Consider the following 12,602-nt stretch of genomic DNA (forward strand, 5'->3'; position numbering starts at 1 on the left):
GAAGATTTGTTCCAAAAAATTGCAGAAGTTTGGTTAGGAAGGAAGAGAGGTCCTTTGCATTGTGGTTCAAACTTTGACCCAATAGTCACCCGGAAGTTTTAATGCTTCTTTCCGCCACCTAACTTTAATTAGCAGAGGGAAAGCCACCAAACGAACTAGCATCTGCAAAACTAAGATGAGTAATGAGACAGTCTTCAAAACACGTTTATTCTCATACAGGTTTCCGTTTCCCTATCTAGCTGGCTAGAGCAGGAGCAGGTGGTCCGGTCTACGGATGATAAATCTCGATAGTAACACTAAACAGCTAGCCTTCATGAGTATTGACACTAGAAACTTTAAACTGTCATTGCTCGTGACTCTTAAACATGGAGCTCGAGGATAAATTGCTTTCAAGATTTTCCTCCCAACAAATGAGTCTAGGGAGTCCAGCTTTGATTGGGAAAATTGGAGATTTGAATGGTTTCTAAGTTGATGTCATGCTTCAGAGCAAAACGATCCAATGTACATTTCACTCCTGCAACTTGAGGAATTCATGTTACAACATCTTTGTGGGAAATTTTTGCATACTACACTTCCATTCTACTCAGGTGGCATTGCGCATTAATTTTTTTTAAATAGTAGATGATATAAGGGTGATGGAAGGTGCTATATTTACAAAGTGTTATGAAAGTGTAGTGAGATAAGAGTGGAAAGATGGTGGAGCATCTAGCATTACGCACTTCTAACCGGTCAGGCTATTTTTCTTTATTTAACAACCTTCCACTTATATGCTGCCACTTAAAAAATTACACCAAATTTTAAATACACTTGTTTACATGGGAAACAAAAGGAAATCCAATCATTCACATAGAAAAATCGATCTGGTGCTTCCAAGTTCACTCTCTCGCTCTCTCTCGCTCTCTCTCTCTCATCTGCAGTGCCTCTCTCTCTTGCTATCTCTCTCTCTCTCTCTCTCTCTCTCATGTCTCTCAGCAGTTGCCGCCATCCTCCACACTGTCCAACATCGAGTTTGCCTCACTGGGAAGTCTTTATCCTCCTTTCTCTTCGTCCATCCCTCTCTTGCACTCTCCTCTGCGATTTTCATTTCTCATTGGACCCCTCAAACCACCTCCCTCTATTACAGGTTTCCGTCAATGCTAGTAAGTCACTCCCATGCCTTCACATCATTCTCGCCAAGCCACTCCATGGTGACAATGTAGCAACTTGTCGCACCGCAAGGCCAACCGCCACCTCCTATGCATTCAGACTTAATCTCCCGATAAGCTTATCTCCTCTCTAGAGAGCTTCGACCCACTCTCATGACGATGTCTAGAAGGATATGATGTTTCCTATTGGTCGATGAAGCATAAATCTTCTCATTCCAGGAAACTCAAAAAAATAAAATCTAATAGCAAAGGGCGATGAAGCATAAATCTTACCCATATCGATCTATAGAAGTTTTTGTCTGAAATTTTAGGATTTAAAATGTAAAAGAAGCTGTGGGTGGGTAACGGAAAATTTTGGGGAGAAAGATATTTGTGGAGGGCGACGAAACTTGGGTGAGATGGCATTGTCCGGCTGTGGCAACGATTTTTTTTTTTTTTTTTTTTTTCTGGGTTCATGCGGTGACAATCTGGGTTTTGTGTGGCAGCAGTCTGGTTCTTCTCAAACGGTGGAATCAAACTGAAAGACCTTATATAGAGATCGAGGGGATGAGGAGGTGATGGTTTTCGTGCGAGAGGTTGGCGAGGGCTCAGAATTTTGGATCGGCTGATGTGCAGTCACATGGTAATTAAGTTGTGAAGCCTACGTGGCAATCAACTATTTGAAGGCTATTATTTGCGAAAGCTCGGATGGACCGGCTGGAAGATAAACTCTTTCATATATGCTAACCATTCAGAAAATTACTCTATATGTATCCCACTTTACACCGGAGCAACTTGTTCTAAAGTGATTCAATGATTTTTCAAGAATTGTGTAGAAATCACCTACAGGAACATATCTCAGCTCATTAAACCATGACCTTATTCCAGACTTCCAAATAAATCAATGAAACCTAAACCGAATTATTTTTTTGATAATTAAATATAAACCGGATTATTAACTGATAAAAGTCTTTCAGTTCATTTCTAGTTGGATTTGCCCCACAAACAACTCTAGATTTTCCCTGCAAACAGCTCTAGATTGACATTTAAGACAATGAACAAGTAAGAATGGAAATCAAAACAAAGGAAAGAGATACCGTTTCAACAAAGGACGATCGAAGAAGTATTTTGTCTTTTACAGCCAAGCAAATCGAACAAACTGACAGCTGCCAAATGTGAGGCATATGGAAATATCAGCTTGATGTCAAGATTCAGATACTGTCTCGGTAAGAGAAGCATCAGCTGCAGAATTTTGATCTTCTAGTAGCTTCATTTGGCGTTCTGCATGTTCTCTTTCACAGGCAGTAATTCCCATGATGATATCAAGCATAGTACCAGTTGTGCCAAAGAACACAAGGGGTGCTAGAGATTTCCTTTTTATACCCACTGGAATTGCAAGTAAAGCCCCTGCTACTGAAAAAACCCATGTTCCCAGTGCGCTGCGAACAATTGACATTCAGTAAAGCTCATTACATTCCAATTCAAAACAACACTTAAAACTAAATAAGGGAATTGGATCTACTATGTGAGAGGGCCAAAAAACAAAAATAAGACTGATATAAAGCAGGTTGGGCATGTGTCCGAGAATTAAACAGATTTACAATATCTCAAGAGCTTTAAAATAAAAATTTCGACAGAATTTCTAATTTTCTTCATCCAATGTCATGGAAGGATGGAACAAGCAAAGCAATTGGATAAAGACTTCAGTGGCGGTTTCTAGATGAGTAATCTTGAGGGTTACTTATGGTTTTCAGGTTCAATTCATATAACTTAGATGTTCAAGATATACACATCTCATCTTATATTAATGACACGCAGATCTATAATAATAAGCATACAAACAAAAAAAAGGTTTATTATTATACTTATGTTCTTATGCTCATCAGGGATGGATGACACAAAAATAAAAGTTGAACTCACTCGATGAGAAGAAACTGCAAAAGAATCTTTGTTTATATACAGATTTAGGAAAGATCATGATGTAAATCCTTATAAACAGAACTGTGTAAAAACCCAACAAACAGCCAAAAACAAAATATTCCTTGATAAGTAACTAAAACAAAAATTTCATCATATTTTCATCATTTTCAGGCTCTGAGAAAAACCCAAATAGTCTTATGAAACAGATAAGAAGAAAAAATACGAAGGAAAAAATAAATAAAGGGAAGAAAAGGGGGAAAATATACTAACTTGGCCACTGAGCAGTCTTCAAGATGTTTGACATTCTCTTGGCCTACCATAGCTCACTCTTCGATCTGTTTCACTCTTTCATGTGATTAAAAAAACGATGAAGATGTATGGCATATGTAAACTTCTATGTGTGCATGTTTCGATTGCGATTTTCTATATATTTGAAGTCAGTGTTAAAAGCAAGCAGAATTTTGCGTTGAGGATTTTCTGTGTTCACACTCAAAACTCATACAATCCAAAAAAGAACATACCAAGAAGTCGAGCGATAGAAAGAGATTAGCGTCGTCGGCGGCTGAGGGGGAGGGAGAACTGAGGAAGTTAGGGCTTATGTGCCGCGATCGGTGTTTAGGATTTTGGATCGACAGAATAGTTTCCCAAAGAGCTCAATACACTCACTAGTCACTAATTAGAACAGGAAAAAAGGAAAAATCAAAGTACTGAGAAGGGTTTTCGGAGGGTTGGGCTGAAACTTGCATCGTTTGTTTTTTTAGATGCAATAAATTGAAATTAAAATTAAAATATTGAATAATATATTATTAAAATATATTTTTTTAATATTATTTTTATTTTAAAATTTAAAAATTTTAAATTATTTATTTTATTTGGTATAAAAATTTAAAAAAATTATAATAATTAAATGAGATGAACTATAAAAACAAATAAGACAATACTTAAGAAAATGAGTTAATTCCACGTCAGTTAATTTTTCAAATTTAAGTTACTGATCAAAACAGTGACCAAAATGACTGACCGGGAGATGGACTTTGGGAATGATAAACTTATGTCTTAGAGTATTGGTATTGATCTATGTATATATATATAAAATTATCTCTTTTATATATTTACATTGTCATTCAAGTAAAATTTTCACATTGACTTATATATATTTGAGATAAAATAATAATATTTTATTATTATTAATTTTTTGCTTAAATAGAATTTCATAGCATCCAATATATATATTAATACAATTTCATGCATCCAAAATTAGCAATTCCATATATAATAAAATACATTAAATTTATATACACAAAAAATGAATCTCATGTGCTCATAAACAACACATATTAACATGTCACCTTAATACAAATTTCATGTATCAACTAAGTGATCTGCTAAATCAAGGTACTGTTCATCTTAATATAAATTCCATGTATCAAAATCAACTTTATACTAATTCCATGTTAAGTTCCAAGTCCAGAGCTGTCGCAAGTTTTCTTCCAGTTTAAGGTAAAAAGAAAAATTTAGTTTTATCCAAGTTTAACCAAAAGGCCAAAAAAAAAAAAACTTCAATCACCAAGAACTTGAAAAGGATTTATTGGAAGATGAAATGATCACAGATTTATGAAGATGACAGTGGCATGGGCAAACATTATAGCCCTTATTTATGTTTTTAGTCAAACACAAAGCCGAAGATCCAGACTCTTTTAAGATCCACTGCGCCCAGTAGTTCTAGGTGGTGATCACTCAATATCTTTTCCTGTTGTCAGAGCTGTCTCTGAGAAACTCGGGGGGTCTTGTAGATATTCTTCATCTTGATGGCCACCCGGATCTCTATCATGCCTTTGAAGGAAATAAGTATTCACATGCTTCTCCTTTTGCCCGAATCATGGAGGGTGATTTTGCTCGGAGGCTTTTGCAGGTAAACTTGACTTTTATCATTCGTTATCATAATTTATATTGACCCAGATACACATTTGAGCTCCTGCAGTTGCGGAATGCGGATGTGGTCGAATTCAACCCTCAGCGCGACACTGTTGATGGTATGACTGCAATGGTTGCTGCTAAGCTGGTCAGAGAACTCGCTGCCAAGCTCTCAACATGATAATAAAAACCCTGTTTTCCTTTCAACAGTAATTTAACATTCTCCCATGGCCCTGCAATTTAAATGCTTTCCAGCAGACCAAACATTATTTAAATTTTAATCCTTTGATTTCAGAAAAAACAGGGTTTATTTGTCTGGATTAAAACCAGTAATGATATTGTTGCACGTTCTAGTTTCTACTTCATCTCCAGCCAAAAGGAAAAGCAGACAAAACTTGAGAAAATGACAGTAAAATTAACGATTCACATATTGATAATTAGAAGACAATAGGAATGCTGTTTCCAGCTTGAGGGTATAATCTTTTTTTTTTCCCCCCACTTTTTCCTACTTTTCTTTAATGGTCAGACTGCAGACTAAAGAAATGATGTGCAATCATGACATATGATGGTGTTTTCGATATTACAATGTAATTTTGGGTGTTTATAGATTCGGCAATACATATTTCTTTCTTTCCTCCAAAATATAGAAAGAAAAAATATATTTATAATCGTGAATTATATAATTATCGTCTAATCGTTTAAAAAAAATAAATATAATATGAAATCTATATAAAAAAATTAATTTCTTAATAATGTACTTTATATTTTTTTAAAATGATTACGTGATATTATAATTCATGATTGTATATAAAATTATTTATATATAAAAAGTGATTTTGTTGAGGATTTAGAGAACACATATATAAATTATTATTATCAGACATTATTTATCACTACACACTCTATATCTTATGAAAAATATTCTTATACCCTATAAAAAATATTTCTATACCTTATAAAAAAGTTATAGATGTAAAATGTGAAAGTGAATAATGGCTGATGCATAATAAATCATATATATATATATATATATTTATTATGTTTATAGGCATAAAATCTAAATCATCTCCAAATAAGTATATTAATTTTCAAAATAATATACTTATTTGTGTGCGTATACTTTCGGTATATTATTTTCTAAATTAATTTACAGAACTTCTAATTAATGTGCGTGTATATAATACACACAAGTGATTCAAGTCTCCAAAATTAGATTTTTAGTTTATGAATTATTCCAAAATAATTTAATAGATTGATTTAAAGAAAATTCTTCCGATCCAGCTTAAAAAGAGAAAATTCTATTCCCATACCAATATGTTTTAAAAAAATTATACCTTATGAAATAAAATATTTCCATGGATTTTTCTTATTTTATTATATGTTTTGAGATTGTCACTTTTCCAGGCAGTATATTCGAAAATGAAAAATATATAAATATTTTTTTTTTCTCTGAGACTCTGAGTTATGAAAAAACTTATATAATTTTTTTGAAAGAAAATAAGTCCCGTAAATTGTAATCATAAACATAAAAAGTGTATTGTAAAGAAATGGAATGCAGTATAATAATAAGAAAGAAAGAGAAAAAGGAAAGGAATAATCGCATACTTTCCCTTTAGTTTTAGGGTTTACATAAATTACATTTGTCAGAGAGAGTCTAAACATTGAAGGAGCTTTCACCCCTGCAGCCCTGCTGTTGTCTTTACTTTGGCGAGATATCCGACTAGGTAAAATATATACTTCAAATTCCCCGTCTGTTATCCAGTAGAAATTATCTAAAAATCGAGTATTTTTGCATTGAAATTTTTCGTTAGGCTCGATTGAAAAATGTAGTCTTTGTCGATTCGAATCTTATTTTTTTTTCAAAAAAAAAAAGGGATTTCTCGTTTCTTCTTCTCGCACATTCTTGGAAGACAAACGGATGAATCATCGCTCTGTTCCTATTCATATCAGCTGCTGTGGAAAGAATGGAATTTGAGAATTATTTTGCACAATAAATACGTGTATATGCTGCGAATCATTGAATTATATGTTTTCTTTATTTGTTTGTTCGCTAAATTTCAGGTTAAAGGGTAGTATGCTTGATAAGAAATTCTATGCCTCGTTTGCGGTCTTTATAGGTAGGCAGCTCAGCCCTTTTATATTTCCTTCTGCAGTATAATTTAGCTAGTTTACTGGAGTTTGTATCGTACTTACAAAAGTGAATGATAATGGAGAGTTTAAAGTGATATGTAATGGAGAGTTTTTGGCGTAGTGAGTACCTACATAAGATACGATTTTACTTGTGATTTTCTCAAAGATTTTATCTATTACCTGTGGTTGATGTCCATTTGTCTAAAAGGTTTTGCATTTATACTTTAAAGTTTTATGAACTTCATTATCTCCCTTGATGGCATTCAAAGCCAGTCTAAGGTTACTCCTGACCTCCAGAAAAGGATCAGGATTAGTAAGAAGCAGCCTTCTTTAGCCATATTTAAAACAAAGCGTTGCTCTATGTAATTAGTTTTGAAATGATTTTCATGTGGCTGCACTCAAACAAACTATTGGTCTGCAATGTAGCCACCTAATCCACATGACATGGCTGCTACATAAGTACTACTGCATCAGTCGTGCCCTCATATTTGGAAGAACTGCTTTGCTTTTGTTTTATAACTTTCTTGGCTTTCAACAGGTGCCAATAACACTTTTGTGGGAATTTGCAGGTTGTACGTTGGTGTTCTCTCCGAAGGAAACCTAAAAAATTAGCCCATCATTGGAAGTAGCTATGCTACCCACTGGGGCAAAAGATTCCCAACTCCGTGAGAGCAACAGCCAAAAGGTCCACCCACAACCTATGGAAGAGGCCATGAATCAGAATCCTGAAGCTGTGGAGGCCCTGATATCCAAGATTTTTACCAACATTTCCTCCTTGAAATCAGCTTACATACAACTGCAAGCTGCTCATACTCCCTATGACCCTGATAAAATTCAAGCTGCTGATAGACTTGTAATTTCTGAGCTGAAGAACCTATCTGAACTCAAGCACTTTTACAGGGAAAAAAACCCCAAGCCAGTATGTGTTTCCCCACAGGACTCCCGCTTAGCTGCAGAGATCCAGGAACAACAGAGCCTGCTGAAAACCTATGAGGTTATGGTAAAGAAATTTCAGTCTGAAATTCTGAATAAAGATTCTGAGGTTCTTCAGTTGCAGCAGCAGATTGATGAGGCAAACCAGAGGCGGGCGAAACTGGAGAAGAATCTTAAGCTCAGGGGCTTGTCAACAAAAGAATCAGAAGGTTCCTCAGATGAAAATGGATTTTTGCCTGTAGATTTATCCCCTGATCTGTTTACATCTGCTGTAGAAGCTACTTTCAAAGCCATTCATGATTTTTCTAAGCCGTTGATCAACATGATGAAAGCAGCTGGGTGGGATCTTGATGCTGCTGCAAACTCAATTGAACCTAATGTCATTTATGCAAAAAGAGCTCATAAAAAATATGCATTTGAATCCCATATATGCCAAAGAATGTTCAGTGGGTTTCAGCAAGCAAGCTTCTCTGTCAAATCGGACGATCTCACGGTCACTAAAGACAGCTTCTTCCACCAATTTCTTTCTCTCAGGGAGATGGATCCATTGGACATGCTAGGCCAAAATCCAGATTCCATTTTTGGGAAATTTTGCAGGAGCAAGTACCTAGAGGTAGTTCACCCAAAGATGGAGGCTTCGTTCTTTGGAAATTTAGATCAGAGAAATTATTTAATGGGGGGTGGGCATCCAAGGACTCCGTTTTACCAGGCTTTCCTAAAACTTTCGAAGTCAGTCTGGCTTTTGCATAGGCTGGCTTATTCATTTGATCCCAATGCTAAGGTCTTTCAGGTTAAGAGAGGGACCGAGTTCTCGGACGTTTATATGGAAAGTGTTGTGAAGAATTTGGTCGTGGATGACTGTGATCAAAAGCCAAAGGTTGGGCTAATGGTTATGCCTGGTTTCTGGATTGGGGGCAGTGTGATTCAGAGTCAAGTTTATCTCTCGGGCATGAGGGTTGCTGAATGACTTGGCATGTATATGTATGCAAATCTCTGTCCAGATGTGTAAGCGTTGTGTTTGATATTGTCTGTGTGTTGCTTTTCCTATATTATATTGTGTTTGTGTGTGTATCTTCTGGAATTGTAATAACTGATTAGTAGATGGGAATGAGCTGTTAATTTCCTGCGTGCATGGTAGTTTTGGCGGGTGGTGCATGTCTTAATTGCAAATAGGCTATAAGCACCATGAGTTCATATCACAACTCGTTTCGCTGATTCACGCCTTAATGGAAAATTGGAAGAAGAGTGTGTTGATGAACATTGTGTCATACTTGTTGCAGTTGCATTGACCATAGCTAGTGTATGATTTAGAAGGCGATTTTACATTATGTCTTCCGTTGGTATATATTGCAAACTGCTTCTGTACGAGTCAATGGTTTCACCTAGGTGAACTGTGGTGACTATTTAGGTCCAAAAACATATTTTCCTGTAACAACGAACTACTTGTAGAAATAGATTAAGATTTGATCTTATTAATTTACATTTTGTTTGGTCCGACGTAAGAACAAGTTCATGACATAATATAATAGTAATTATTAGTTTTTCTTTCAATGTTAAGTTATATCTGCCACTCCATCCTAGCTAATCCAACCAGATTAACAGGCACGATCTCAGAGGTTATTGCAATATCTTCTTCTTCTTTTTTAAATGGATATTAATGTGGTTCATTTTGAATAGTTTAATTGCACAAACGGAAAAGTGGACCTTAGGTATTTTGTGTTAGAAGATCACTCTTTAGTCTTTGCCCCCACGTTATTAAGGAGTTTGCCACCAATTGCCATGTATAACTTCAAACGGGATATCGTTGAAATTTTATCATAGTTCTCTAGAACCTCTTAACTTAAACCCAATGACTTCCTTTATTTTATTTTTTCCTTTCGTTAGAGAAATACGATCGAATACCATACATTATCGTTTCATTTTCATTTTTATTTTTATTTTTTTTTATCGATGATAAGAAATTTATGTTTATTTATTTATTTGCAAATTATTTGATGACAAATTAAGGTCTCATTGTTTTCACAACTCCTCTTAATTCATTTTATCTCATCATATCTAATCATTATAATTTTTTTAAAATTTCACACAAAATAAAATAAACAATTCAACTTTTTCAAATCCTAAAACAAAAATAAAAAAAATATTAAAAATATATATTCTAAAAATATGTTATTCTACTTTTTATTTTAATATCAACTCATCTTATCTCATCTGCGAAAACAAACGAAGCTTAAAAGTTGATAAATAATGGGAAATGACTGAGGAGATCGATCTATGACCAAAAAATTACAAAAATGTTTCCTTATTGCACCTTGAATTTGTTCGCCTGATGTTCGTGGTTATCTTATCAAGTTAGAAAGTCGGACACCGAAACGTAAAACACAAACATTGACCTGCATTTCCCACGTGCTTTGTCCATTAAACACTGCATATATACTAGATAAGGGTGGATATTGACCCACTTGGGGTTAGTCCAGCTAATTTTTAGAAGGCAAATCTGTTACTTCAATCTTAGGATCCCAAGATTCTAAGCAATGCGTGCTTGATCATGCTAATCTGTTTTAATTTGACCGACCAGATGCAAATGGAATAGCGCTAATTTTTTGGGAGACCATTAATTATTTGTGATTAATGCACGTTAATTAATTAAATATATGTACAACATGTTACAACAATCTCTATATAATTAGCTTCCAAACCCATGTCACTTCCTCCAATTAAGTCTTTTGAATTTGATGTAGTTCTTATCACATTTGCCATCAACTCGCAACTACAATGGCCAGACTAGGCCTTTCTTTGCTGCTCAAGCTTTTATGCAGTCTCCTTTTCATATCAACCATGGCAAAACCAGCCTTTGCAAGACGTTCCCGATCAAGGGCCTACATCGAGGCCTCGTGCCGCACCACCCGGTACCCTGCTCTCTGTACCAAGTACCTCTCTAGCTATGCCAACACCACTAGCATACAAAGTCCAGAGCAATTGGCACGCCTTGCCTTGTCTGTGAGCATTTACCGTGCTTTGTACACAAGGAAATACATGTTAAAAGTGGCTAAGGAACTTGAGACAAGCAAGATCAGGGGGTACCAAGTTGTGAAAGATTGCCTGGCTGAAATCAATGATAGTATAGAGCAACTTGGCCACTCTATTAAAGAACTTCGTCACCTGGGACTTGAACCTGTCGGAGATGACTTCTTTTGGCACATTAATAATGTGGAGACATGGGTCAGTGCTGCCTTGACCGATGTAAGCACTTGTTTGGACGAGTTTCCTGTGCGCAAGATGGGTAAGTTGAAGGCCACGATTAAGGGAAAGGTTCTGAATGTGGCGCAAGCCACTACCAATGCACTAACCTTATTTCACCGATATGCTGCCAAGTATAGAGCAGCTCGTGCCACCAAGAAACCCTAAGGACTTTTGAGATTGTATGCAAGTTGTAGGAACTTTTTGTTTCGACCAATCTTGTTTTATGCTGGACTTGTATTGTTCTTGTGATGTAGTTTTATGAATATACTCGATCAAAGGCATGTGAATATGAAGTTTTGTTTGTCGTCCAGTCTTTTAATTTGCTGGTTCTAATTATTTATGTACTAATGTGATGTCAAACTTTAGAAGTCCCTCACTTGAGGCGAAAAGATAGGTGAGAGAATGAGATTAAAATTATAGAGTAATGTTAAATACAGTCTTAAAGTGTGTAAGTACCGCTCACTATTTTTAAAAATAAATGAAGTCTATCATTAAAAAAATAATTTTTTTCCTGTGGAACCCGAATTTATCAATTTTCTTTCAAAAGAAGTCATGTGCAGAGGTTGCAAACTCTAAAACTGCAAATATCATTTATTGTTAGCCTATGCCTTTAGATAATTTTATCAACTTGGACAGTAATTATCAACTCTTGAATGAAGGTTTCTTTTTTGGGATAATTACCTGTTAGACATGTTACTTCAAATTATGAATCAAGTTATGAAGTTGTTTTTATTTTAAGATAAATTTGATAGAATTTAAAAACAGTTTTTTTTTTTTCCCTTGATTTCATTATGTATGAAAACTTATAACATGGATATAGATGTCCCATTGCCTTTTCTTTTATTTTGTTCTTTTGTTGATAACCACATAATAATAACAATATTATTACTATTCTTATTATTTAAGAAAACAACTTATTTAATAAGTAATAGTTTGGGCATACAATTGATGAAAAATACTATTGTTATCTTTTTAATTACCATCTTCTTAACATATTTTGATGTGGCATCTACCTTAATTGATAAGATATATTGATTATTTTTGGATACTATATATATTCGTGCCAAACATAATGAGTTATTCTATTTTTAAGTATGTGTGTAGAGTATACTATTCACATCACTAAAATGATCAAATTTGATTTATTAGTTTCAAATCTTAAAATTTATTTTTCAAATCAAATTATGTCATGTAAACACTTTATTGGTTATGTGATCCAAACCTATTTATAAATATAATTTTTTTTAATATAATTAGGGCTAATTTTGGACTATACTTACAAATCATGTATTCTAGAATATAAGAGCACTAGTAGTGGACTCAACTTAGCCAAGTTTT

General features: G+C 34.7%; 3 protein-coding genes across 3 annotated transcripts; 2 read left to right on the forward strand and 1 right to left on the reverse strand.

Moving 5' to 3' along the window:
- Positions 1–1,569: 1,569 nt before the first annotated feature.
- Positions 1,570–3,782, reverse strand: LOC109011354. Its single transcript, XM_018992516.2, has 3 exons — positions 3,566–3,782; positions 3,315–3,379; positions 1,570–2,563 (listed from the first exon to the last, which is right to left on the reverse strand). Exons 2-3 carry the CDS (start codon positions 3,362–3,364, stop codon positions 2,329–2,331), a joined length of 285 nt encoding a protein of 94 aa, XP_018848061.1. The 5' UTR covers positions 3,365–3,379; positions 3,566–3,782; the 3' UTR covers positions 1,570–2,328.
- Positions 3,783–6,510: 2,728 nt separating this feature from the next.
- Positions 6,511–9,279, forward strand: LOC109011352 (protein GRAVITROPIC IN THE LIGHT 1-like). The gene is made up of 3 exons (XM_018992514.2): positions 6,511–6,682; positions 7,020–7,075; positions 7,658–9,279. The coding sequence occupies exon 3, from the start codon at positions 7,720–7,722 to the stop codon at positions 8,986–8,988; it is 1,269 nt and encodes a 422-aa protein (XP_018848059.1). The 5' UTR covers positions 6,511–6,682; positions 7,020–7,075; positions 7,658–7,719; the 3' UTR covers positions 8,989–9,279.
- Positions 9,280–10,793: 1,514 nt separating this feature from the next.
- Positions 10,794–11,429, forward strand: LOC109011368 (pectinesterase inhibitor 9-like). The gene has a single exon (XM_018992531.2). The coding sequence runs from the start codon at positions 10,797–10,799 to the stop codon at positions 11,427–11,429; it is 633 nt and encodes a 210-aa protein (XP_018848076.2). The 5' UTR covers positions 10,794–10,796.
- Positions 11,430–12,602: the final 1,173 nt, after the last annotated feature.

Source organism: Juglans regia, chromosome 12 (genome assembly GCF_001411555.2).
Source record: "Juglans regia cultivar Chandler chromosome 12, Walnut 2.0, whole genome shotgun sequence".
NCBI classification, from domain to species: Eukaryota; Viridiplantae; Streptophyta; class Magnoliopsida; order Fagales; family Juglandaceae; genus Juglans; species Juglans regia.

Excerpts from the sequence above, each read along its gene's own strand:
- LOC109011354 (XM_018992516.2), bottom strand. The coding sequence starts at position 3,364 with ATGGTAGGCCAAGAGAATGTCAAACATCTTGAAGACTGCTCAGTGGCC. Across the intron at positions 2,564-3,314 it reads GAAGACTGCTCAGTGGCCAA|CGCACTGGGAACATGGGTTT; the intron begins GTTAGTATATTT and ends AATTGTTCGCAG.
- LOC109011352 (XM_018992514.2), top strand. The coding sequence starts at position 7,720 with ATGCTACCCACTGGGGCAAAAGATTCCCAACTCCGTGAGAGCAACAGC.
- LOC109011368 (XM_018992531.2), top strand. The coding sequence starts at position 10,797 with ATGGCCAGACTAGGCCTTTCTTTGCTGCTCAAGCTTTTATGCAGTCTC.